The sequence below is a fragment of the Citrus sinensis genome, chromosome 2, assembly GCF_022201045.2.
Source record: "Citrus sinensis cultivar Valencia sweet orange chromosome 2, DVS_A1.0, whole genome shotgun sequence".
NCBI lineage: Eukaryota > Viridiplantae > Streptophyta > Magnoliopsida > Sapindales > Rutaceae > Citrus > Citrus sinensis.
Window position 1 is genome coordinate 16,282,185 of NC_068557.1, and position 11,015 is coordinate 16,293,199.

An 11,015-nucleotide genomic window follows, 5' to 3' on the forward strand; every position below is an offset into this window, starting at 1 on the left:
CCATTGTGATTAGAGAGTTTGTTAATCCCACCTTGTGATCTCTTCTGCCACTGCCAGTTGCTGTGATTAACTTGAATGTGTTTGACTTGGAGCATTCTTAGAAGAGTTGAGTGTGAGATTATTGATTGATTCACTAACAAGAACAGATGAAGATGGAGGTAAATAGTTACATTAAACGATCCGACTTGCAGAGTTAGTTATATTACAGCATGTTATATCATCTCCTTCTGTACAAAATTTTTTTTCTACAATTAGACGATAAAATCGTCCGTCTGATCCGATTCAGTATATCAAACACAGTCTCTTGACTTGGATCAGACTTGATCAGACCTGACCCCAGCAGTTCAAGTACATGACTCGGCGGAGAGACTCGTCCGTTTCAGCGCCGGAAATATCGGATCCGACGAAACTGGAGAGCGGGCGAAGATCGGAGGAATCCTTGGAGGAAAATCTTTTATTGCCGTGGTGAGCGGAATTAAGGCCGGTCTTCACTTTGCAGCCCTGGTCCGTACGGCCTTGCACCACCGCCACGGTTGCCGCCATCCACACCCTGTTCAGGTAAGTCATCTCCGTAAGTATATTGTTTGAAAGAAATGAAAGGGGAATCAATTCGTTTAAGCTCGCTCAACAAGATTTGTATTTGTTTTGTTAGCGTTGTTAATTTTGTGTCTTTCGCGTTGTGAATGGTGAAAGAACTGCCGAGTTGAGCTTGCTGTTGGTTATTTATAGAAGAATTATTTATTGATGGGGAATTGGGGATGAAAGAAAAAGCGGTATTGTGAAAATGATTAGTGGGAATCCCAAACCCAAGAGTGGTTTCGGTTTCTGAGTGGAGAGCGAAATGCCCGAGGTTCTTTTGTTTTCTTCTCTTTTTGCTTTTGGATGTACATCTTATCACGACACGAGTTTCTCAACTCTGAGCAACTTATATCGCGAGATTAGATTGGGAATAACTAACTAATAAACAAAAAGCTCGTACGCCAAACGAAACGAGATGTATAGAAAGACATGGACAAGGCACGAGAAGGCGAGAAATCGCTGTAGTTTGTCGTACGCGCGAGAATGCAGTGTGTGACAGACAGGTACGGGGGGGGGCAGGTGGCTGCCTTATCCGAAGTGATATTCGATGACTCATCTCGTCGTGGACCCCGCGCAAACACTTTCTTTTTGTTAAAAAGTGTTGTCGTTTTCGTGACAGGCAAAGTGCAATCACCTACACGTGTGAAACGATGACTTTGCCACCGCCGCTCGCTCTTCTGGAGACACCATATGCCCATCACGTGCTCTACAAGTCTACTGTATTCTCTATTATTATTATTATTATTATTTCTCTTCACTTATTAAAATTTAATGCATCAAATTCAAAGTTGGGCATCATAAAAAATATCTTGCAAGTATAGAACAACAAGAGGCATGGACTAAGCTAAACCATGGCTTGGAGATTTGAATAGATACATGAAGTGGAAGACCACCCGTGGAAGGGAAATACGTAAAAATAAAAGTTCTGATTTTAGGAAACAATTCGCTAAAGCCTAAAACCACTCACTGTCTCACTCACTAAATAATGGAGGGAAGATGAGACACAACTTTTAATAGGATTTGATGGGGGTTGTTATAATTGTTATACAAATGTATCATCAAGTTGATCACCCAATGTCCCACCTCTCCTCTCTTGATAATTGCTCTTTTGCTTTTTGTCCTGGTGGGTCACAAATTTTTACTCCAATTGTGATGTGATCTCCATCCATAAATCATAATGAGCTGAGAGCTCCACCCAAAAATCTTTTTACGGGTGCCGAGAGAAAATTTTTAAGTGCTCCTAAAACCATTCGTTCTTTTTTCTATTTAGTCTCTGTCATATGTAAACCGCGGACTTGACTAGCTTACAGTATCTTTAAGCTACAGACTGCAGCATCAGCCGTTGGATGTGGAGTGAGAAACTAAACAATAGAAAATCGGATGGTGGGATGACGGGAGATGTTTGTTACAGAATCTGTACCATAGACAGGTCCGTAAACCGCAATCAATATCTATTGAATAGTGAATGGATTAAAACTAAATAAAAGAAAGATTGAATAGAAAAAGGATAAATGCGGATAAAGACTAAATGGAAAAAGACAGATTAGAAAAAAAAATAAAAATAAATAAGAACATTATGTTTGTCTTTACCCTTTTATTTAAGATGGAAAAAAATAGAAAGATAATTTGATATGCATAGTCTCGCACCCAGGGAGATCTTTGGTGCTCCTGAAATATTGAGCTTCTAGAGTGCGAGGTTATGCATATTAAATTATTTTTATAATTTTTTCAACTTAAATAAAAGGACAAATATTCAGTGATTATTTGCACTTTATTAAAAATACATAATTTTTTTTTTCTTTTTACAGCTTTCTATTTAAAATTTATAAAGTATATCACTTTTCTACTTTTCCATTAACATCCTTAAAGGATTCAACGAAATATTGACAAATGACTATTTTATCCCTAAATGTAAAAAGACTATTTATTTATTGTTATTTTAGATTGATGCAAACAAATTATAAATTCTAAGTTTCCCATAACTAATTTTATATTGTTATTTTTTATTTGTGAAAGAAACCAAAATGTTAAATGTTTTTCATAATTAGGTTTATAGTTACTTTAAATGTATTTTAGATAACCATGACCGTTTCTATTGGTGATTTATTATTATTAAAGATTTATTATTATTGTCGAAAATATGTCATTCAAGATAGATTAGATGAGCAGTGGTTCTTGATTTATGTTGTAAATGAGCTACAAATTAGTTAGGATGGTTATTTTGGTGATTATATATCTTTAAATTACAAGTTTGATGAACTAATATATCTAATTTTGTAGTCGTTATTGGTCGCAACATCCACAAAATGAAATCTAATTTTTTCTTTTTGTCATTTAGCTAGGATTAAATAGCCTTTTACGTTCAAGAGCAAAATAGTAATTTTATTAATATTGCGTTAAATCCTTTAATGGTGTTAATGAAAAAGTGGAAAATGATACACTTGGTAAATTTTAGGTAAATAGGTGCAAAATCAAAAAAAAAAAATGTATGCCGAATATCCTAATAAAACAGAGTATTTGTGATACAAATATGATTGACTAACCTACATTACCTTGTTTCGTTCGGTTTAATTTTAAGAACAATTTTTTTATTTACTAATGTTTTTTAATACCAGGAAAAAAATACGTTTAATACACTTTTTTTTCCAAGTATATGTGAAGTGACTTTCTCAAAATTTTAAAGTATTATTTTATATGTCACATGATGAGTACCACTTCGTTAAATGAGATGAATTATTTGAGGTATTTTTTGTCTGTGTGTGTTACCACTAAGCCTATAGGGCACTGTTGTATTACAAATGTACAAATTACAACGAAACAAGTTCATTTCAACTTTATGTCTTTTTAATATCAAACCTAATTTTATGTCTTTTTAATATCAAATTTGTTTATGTAATATCATATTAAAAAGTTTAAAATGTAGACATGGGCCAAAAATTGACAAACCCAATAATGCAAAGGAATCTTTCAGTTGATGGACCAGCAACAGACGATCCTAGCACTATTTAAATAAAGCCATAAGATGATGAGAGTCAATTTTTGTCATCAATAATAATAATATTGGATTTATAGTGAAAACAAAACATCAGTCCCTGTACGATTGACTGAATTTTTTGCAACGACGCTCGCCTATGTGGTCCATCAAAGATGATCAAAGTTTCAAAAATGCTAAACTTCTCTAGGCTGCATCAAGGATAATGAACCTCAAGTTCAACTTAAAAGTCCTCTTAACCTAAAAAGTACTAATAATAGAAAAACACTTCAAATTAGGATCTCTTCCATCACTTGTATTTTAGTGTTAGAGTATGATTAAGATTTAATTTTTTTTTAATTTATTAACCACTAATTATATTAATAAAATTTGCTCATAAAAAAATCAAATTAGGAAAAAATTCTATCTAAAATTTACATCTTTGATGCGAAATAATAATAAAGAAAGAAATGATAGTGAAAACCTACTCATTGTCTCATTGAATGGGCCAACCCCATTATAATAAGTTGCTAAATAAAAGCAGGTACACTTGGATTAAAGCTCTTTAATAATACTACTCCCTACTGCATGTATTGAAAGTGATTGCTTAGTATCTTTTTATTTGGATATTACCCCACCCCATTTGCAATTTCTTATATAATCAGATCTCTCTTTCATTGATCTGCTTGATTTTCAAAGTTATCCTCTATTCTTTTGTTACAAAATTTAAGGACATGTTTGGCATCTAATAGAAATACAACTTAAAAAGTGGATAAATACGATAAAATCAGTTATAAGCAGGGGCTTTGTATTATTATGTACTAGTCGATAGATTAACACAACTTCTGTTACTTTTATCAAAGTTTTGTGAACTAGTCACTTTACATATGTTTATCTTGATGAGATGAACCAAAAAATTTCAGGATAAAGAGAGAATCACAACCCTCAAATTGGAGAAAATATCTTCTTTTGTAATATAAATGCTTTTTAAACAAATGTCGTTATCGTACAGATCTTGCTCCTAATAATGTTTCTGTTAGGGTAAGTTTTGAGTTTTGAATTACTTTTCTCACAAATTAGTTATTTTTAAATCATCTCTCTTACTTTTAAAAGCCTCAAATTATCTTTATATTTGGCCAAAAGATGAAGGATAAGTAGGAGTGGATTGATTTTTTCTTCTTTTTTTTTTCCCTTCCCCTTAACAAAATACAATTAAAGTTTTCAAAAGTAAAAACGTGATTTAAAAATAATTGATTTATGAGAGAAGTAATATAATATAATGAAAAAACAAGAAGACCTCACATTAGTAAAAGGAAACACCATTCCAAAGACGACAAAATCAAATATTATTTTCCTAGATCCAAACATGCCATACCTCAATATTATTTATTTAATCACCATCGGATAGATAATCACTCACGATAGACACATACAGTAAGTAAGGATGTTAAAATAAGTTTTGTGGACCAAGTAGAATCAGAACCATATCCAGAATTGAGATCTCAAGAAAGCATATTTAATTTGACAAATAAAACAAAATTTATTTTCTCCTGGCCAAATAAATCTCCGACTATTAAGCACCCTACAGATCTTTCTTTCCAGCTATTAAGGCATCAAAATGCAAGCAATGACAACCAAACCAATAATAGGGACTTAATCAATACATAACAACAAATTCTAGCCTTTAATTAACTCTTTCTCAATTAATTTATTAATCCAAAGGTATGGCATGCTAGGAGAAGATTGGACTTGGGCTGATCCACATATATAATATACACCATGGAGAAGTTAATGATGGGGCAACTTCTTCTTCTTCTTCTTATTGTTTTGGTTTAATAATTATAAATAAAATATCACGGTTACAGGTTCTACAACTTATATTTTCTAAAAACTTAAAACATCAGTTACATCACAAGACTCATATCTTATACTAATATACTATTATAGAGCGTGGGCACAAAATAGTTCAAGATTGTAAATGAGATTTCTTTTTTTTTTTCTTGAAAGGAAGATTGTAAATGAGATTAACTCATTACTCACTGGCACTTAAAAAGTTGTAAAATTTAGGAATGTCGCTATTTTTCAAAATCGGAAAGTACAATTCAGGGCGTGCCATCAAGTAAAATTTCAGTAATTGTTTGAACCTAACCTAAATAACCTTGAAAGCCACCGACTAAAGCATTTGTTTCCAATGCTTTAAACTATCTAAAAGTTGGAATATATAAGGGGCAAAGTTTCAAGTTTAACATAAGAATGATACCCAGGAAGCCGAACTTAATGCGCTATGCAATAATTCTCCCATTCTCCAAGACTAAAATCATAAGGATACTATATAAAATAAAATAGAGATGCGGCAACATAAAGTGCATGTGATTTGGATCATACAAAATAAACAAATTCTCCATTCTAATCAAAATCCCACTATCTACAAGTTGCAAGGCACCAGCCCTGAAACAAGTGCATTATGTGAAATACAGTTTCATGTAAATACAAATAAATTATCTCACATCTACTAACAACAAACATACTTTCATTTAATACCTTTCTTGAGACTCCCTTTTGATCCTTCTTGATCACTTGGACATGCTCCCAATGACGGAGCCAATGACGGAGCCAAAGAATATAGCTTTGCATGATGAGAATTTCAGCGGTAGAAAAGTGCTCAAAAGCAAGTGGAAACAACAGTTTACACAGAATCAACCCCTTCAACCTGTTGCCGGGCCAGGTATCTTTCCCTACGTTCTTTCTGGTAAGAAAATTTGAGCAGAAGAAAATATTATTAAAAGTAAAAGGATTAGCTAGTATCAGATATACTCCATCAAGTTCAATGTCTCACCCATTCATCTATAACAAGTCCTTCCCCTACAATACGGGGTCCAGTGTCTTCTGGAGGCTTTTTGCGTGCCTCAAGTGCAGCATCTGCCTCAGCCAACTGTCGTTTAAGTTTATCAAGTGCCTTGGCATAAACAAACCGCACAAATTATTGAGTGATAATGATACATCTTAAATGTAAGGCAAGGATGGAGCCAGTAAATAAATACTCATTGAAGGAAGAATGCAACGTATAAGAAATATTTGATTATACTCACAGGGCTAGGGTGTTCTGGGTCAAGGAAAACAACTCGTAAAATTTGCTCAACAGCCACTTGATCCTTTTGCTCATCAAACTGTGTAAACATTGTTATAACACATCTTGTCAGCTTCATAGTCCACAGAAAGAATTTCGCAATAAAGGGAAAAAAATCCAAGCAGAATTCATGTAATCAAGATTTACATGGCCAAACACCTATGGGCCAGGAACATGTACACCCATTTGACTGGTGGTCTTCCAAACACCAAGAATACATTTTAAAGGTAGCCTTAAAGATTCAGACACAAAATCAAGGATTTGGAAATTGCTTGATGCAAATAATGATTCAAAAGTGGTAGTAAGACCAATAAGGATAATGATAACAAGGATCAGCAATAATATTTGAAGAAGGATTCAAGAGGAGGAGACAACCACAATTCTGAAGAAAATATTTACTTTTCAATTTAGCAGGACTTAATTGGCACATGTACAACCTGAATAATCATCAAACTATAGTGCTTTTATCGAACTTGTGAACATAACTCCCCATGGTCCAGCCAAGTGAGTTCCTGCTTCATTCACTACATTTATAATTTATAATTTAATGGTGTGCAATAGTAATTTTACAACTCCCAGTCTGCAAGCCCCAAATCAATTCACACCCAAAAGTCTTTTTCCTCTAAATTTTTCACAAAATGAAACAGACCCATCTTACAAGCACACTCCCATTTGATTTCAAAAATAGAAAGGAAACATGCTCCATATCATTTGATCAAGTTACTTATGCTGTAGAAGAAAAAATAAAATCAAAACCCAGGAAATTTTGTATTAACAAACTTCACCGATATAAAGTCAACCTTCCACTAATGGAATAACATTCTGCCACTGGCCTAGAGATTCCAAAGACAAAATTATGATTGTGACAAGGTGAAAAATATTCTTTAGAATGTAGCTTCCACAAGTTCACCAAATCAAATAGATATGGAAACAAAAATTCAATAAGATGGGTCAAGAAAGTGGGCTTGCAATGCATACCAATTCTGGAACATAATCCATCTCTCCTTTCACTTTCAAGCTCATGATCTTAAATTTGACCTTGCTTTTCTGATCCGTTGGTCGCTCATTGTTCTCAGGGGGCTCCACAAACTTGAATACTATCAGTCAAATAACCAATGGTTAAACAACTATCCAATGCAAAATAATAAACAGAACCCATGATAAGAAGGATGAATTACCTGTAGCTATAAGACTTTCCCCAGGAGCAAGTATACCCCCCGGAGGACGCATGTAACAACTTTTTGGAGCAGTAGTTTGAAACTGTACAACAATACATAGTCAATCAGAGGAGTTATATTCAGTAACTAGAATTGATGGCAAAGACATATAGCAGATAGACTCGTAGACTAGTACAACTGAACAAGGAAGAAGAGAAATGTAATGAACATGGATTGTCTACTTGAAAGCAATAATAAACAGCAGAATTACTATTAATTTATAATAAAGAGTGGACAAAAGTAGAAATTAAGCTTGAGTTTGCAGCCACTTTTTTAAGGGTTGCATCAAGATTTTCCCAATATGAATCAATTGTTTCTGATAACTTCTGTTTAAGTACATGTATTCTCAAACACCGGTCTTAACAAGATTTGAAGCTCAAACCTCTTGTACCACCCCAAAGATCAAATTTTAATCAATTTAAGTTTCTAAACTGATAAATTTTCAAAAATGTAATGATATTTGTTTTTATATGAATTCTTTATTTTTAAAATTTTTCCAAAATAATTGATTGAAGTTATTAGAGAAGCTGGCCAGTGACAGTTTCTACCTTCTAGAAATAACTTTCAGATTTAGGTTGAACATAAAATCCATAGTTTTCACATCAATGTAATCCAAATTTGATCGTGAGTACTGTGAAAATTGAATTTGATAAACTAGCCATGCCTGAGTGCAGAATTTAACCCATAGGTAACATACATTCTTTAACAATAAGAAGTAAGCATTACAAGGCCATGTATGAGACAAATCAAACGTCCACACCAATAGCAGAAAACAAAGAAATCTATAGAGGAACAGATTTTTCATACCTTAAAAGCCACATGGGACTTGCTTGTGTTTTTAATTGAAATAGCACTCCTAACCTGCTTACCGGGTTCGTCTTCTCATGCAACAGAAATTAAACAAATCAGTGGGCTTGAAAAAGACATATCTGGCTTGCAAATATCAAAAGATAAAGAAACTTGAACAACATTGTTCTTCTAATTATTAACCAGAATTTGAAAGTGAAATCATGACAAGAAAATAGAAAAAAACACTGAATGAAGAAAGAAAAAGGAATAAACCTCAATTTAAATGACTGGCAAGCTACAATCCACAGAAGCCTGATTAATTTACAAATACTGAAGAGACTAAGATATGAACATCAATGAAAACTTTCCCCCGATTATTCGACTAGAGTTATTAAACATTCTGAGCTGCTGAACTTAAATACTCACAAGAGGAAAGAGTTTATCACTTAAAACATCAATAAAGCAAATAATAAAGAATCTAATTTCCAGCAACTGAAATAAGATAATTAATCAAGAGAAAACAACAAATCATGCAACGGAAACCACTTTAAAGAATAAAGTTTCTTCAATATAGAGAATGGATGAAATCAATCCATATCAACATAATCAAATATTGAAGCACAAATCGATTAAACCAGTCAAAAGCAATGTGTAACATTCTAACGGGAGAAATAAGCAGATCATGAAATCTAAGGAGCCAACGGTAAAAGACTCTCTTAACTCGAGAGAGCAAGTGAATTAAGGAACGTCAACTTAGCAAGAAAGAAAATAAAACCACTTTCAGCTCAAAGGAACAGATCTTCCATTCTAAAAGTAGCAGTTAGCGGTTGAAACCATTGATCAAGCTATCAAATCAGCAAAGAACAATTAGAAGCACAGCAATTCAGAAGATGAGCGAATTAGTGAAGCATCAGGGGAAAAAAGGGGAAAAAAAAGTACAAACGATAATAAACTGCAGACCCAGATCAAGAATTTCCACAACACAAAATCTCATTTCTGATGAATGTATCAAGAATACCCAGATCAAAAAAATCAGCAAAGTAAAACAAGAAAGCACATTTCATATCTATCAAATCACCAAAAGAAATTTTTTTTTTTTTTAAAAGAAATAAACCATAAAGGGGGAAAAAAACAGACTTACAAGGAAAAAAGAGCTTAGTAGAAGGATCAAGCCTGAGTCTCCTTCTAGTGGGAAGCAAAGACTTAGCCATAGAAGAAACATTAGAAGAATTAACAACACTTGATCTCCCCATCACTTGTTGGCTCTGATTCTGCTGGTAAACATGACTGCTACTGTTGTTATTATTACTACTATTATAATTATTATTATTTTGCATCGAAGAGGAGGAAGAAGAAGAACCGTTGCTTGATTGCCAAAATGGCATTTTACAAAGACCCCAAACCTTGCCTTCAGCCCCTGATTTCTTCTCATCAACAGCCATTTTTCTTCTTCTGCTACTCTCTTTATTTAATAACAACTGGATATGGGTGGCAATGGGTTGGTTTGCTTTCTCTCTTTCTTTCTTTCTTTTTATTTTCTTTTTTCGGTTATAAATAAATAAATAAATTTAAATATAAAATATAATAAATATATGCAGTGTTTTTAAAGATTTGTGTTGTGTTCGGTTGGTGAAAGCTGTTTCATGTTATCAAAATCAAACAATAATATGGTTATGTTATGCTAATTGTACTTATTACTATGTATGGATAGTGGATGAGTCCTATGATAGCCTTTTTGCTCTCACTATTTGCCTTTTTTTGATTGATGAAACTGGCGGTGGATGGACACTTTTTTTTTTTATCTCCGTTGGGATATCTGAAACTCAAAAAAGTTTGGGATTTTTCTGCATTTGCTTTCACCATTTTTTTTTTTTTTTGTTTGCTGCATTTGATTTTGCATAGGATTCCCGGGCTTTTTACACTTCACTTCTTTTCTGTGTGACCCCTGTTAGTTAGGTTTCTTCTTCTATTTTGACTTTCTTGTCTACTTTCTCTTCAAATATTTTACTCTAGAGATTGACTTTCTAAATTATATAATCGGTTAAAATTTTGTTGAATAAAGAAAAGGTCAAATTTTGGGTAATCATATATGGATACCTACTTTTTAATTATTTTTTTTCAAATAACGATATAGTTTGACCATTTTATATCATATTTGTTACTGACTAATCGCTTCTAAAATGACTGAAATATCATTTTTTTTAAAGTTACATTACATAGTATTCGTATCACAAAATGTAATTTTGTATGCAAATAAATAAAGTGCGTTCTTATTTTATGAAAAGGAAAAGAAACTTGAAAATATATTAAACTCCTCTTTCGAAATTTATTA

The 11,015-nt window shown here is 33.0% G+C and overlaps 2 protein-coding genes across 2 annotated transcripts; both read right to left on the bottom strand.

The window, feature by feature from the left end:
- Nucleotides 1-153: 153 nt before the first annotated feature.
- On the bottom strand, nucleotides 154-714 carry LOC102612720 (hypothetical protein). Its single transcript, XM_006469773.4, has one exon. It carries the CDS (start codon nucleotides 565-567, stop codon nucleotides 325-327), a length of 243 nt encoding a protein of 80 aa, XP_006469836.1. The 5' UTR covers nucleotides 568-714; the 3' UTR covers nucleotides 154-324.
- Nucleotides 715-5,929: 5,215 nt separating this feature from the next.
- LOC102611934 (vesicle-associated protein 4-2-like) lies at nucleotides 5,930-10,306 on the bottom strand. Its single transcript, XM_006469770.4, has 7 exons — nucleotides 9,825-10,306; nucleotides 8,702-8,772; nucleotides 7,856-7,937; nucleotides 7,656-7,774; nucleotides 6,640-6,717; nucleotides 6,387-6,506; nucleotides 5,930-6,296 (listed from the first exon to the last, which is right to left on the bottom strand). Exons 1-7 carry the CDS (start codon nucleotides 10,123-10,125, stop codon nucleotides 6,237-6,239), a joined length of 831 nt encoding a protein of 276 aa, XP_006469833.1. The 5' UTR covers nucleotides 10,126-10,306; the 3' UTR covers nucleotides 5,930-6,236.
- Nucleotides 10,307-11,015: the final 709 nt, after the last annotated feature.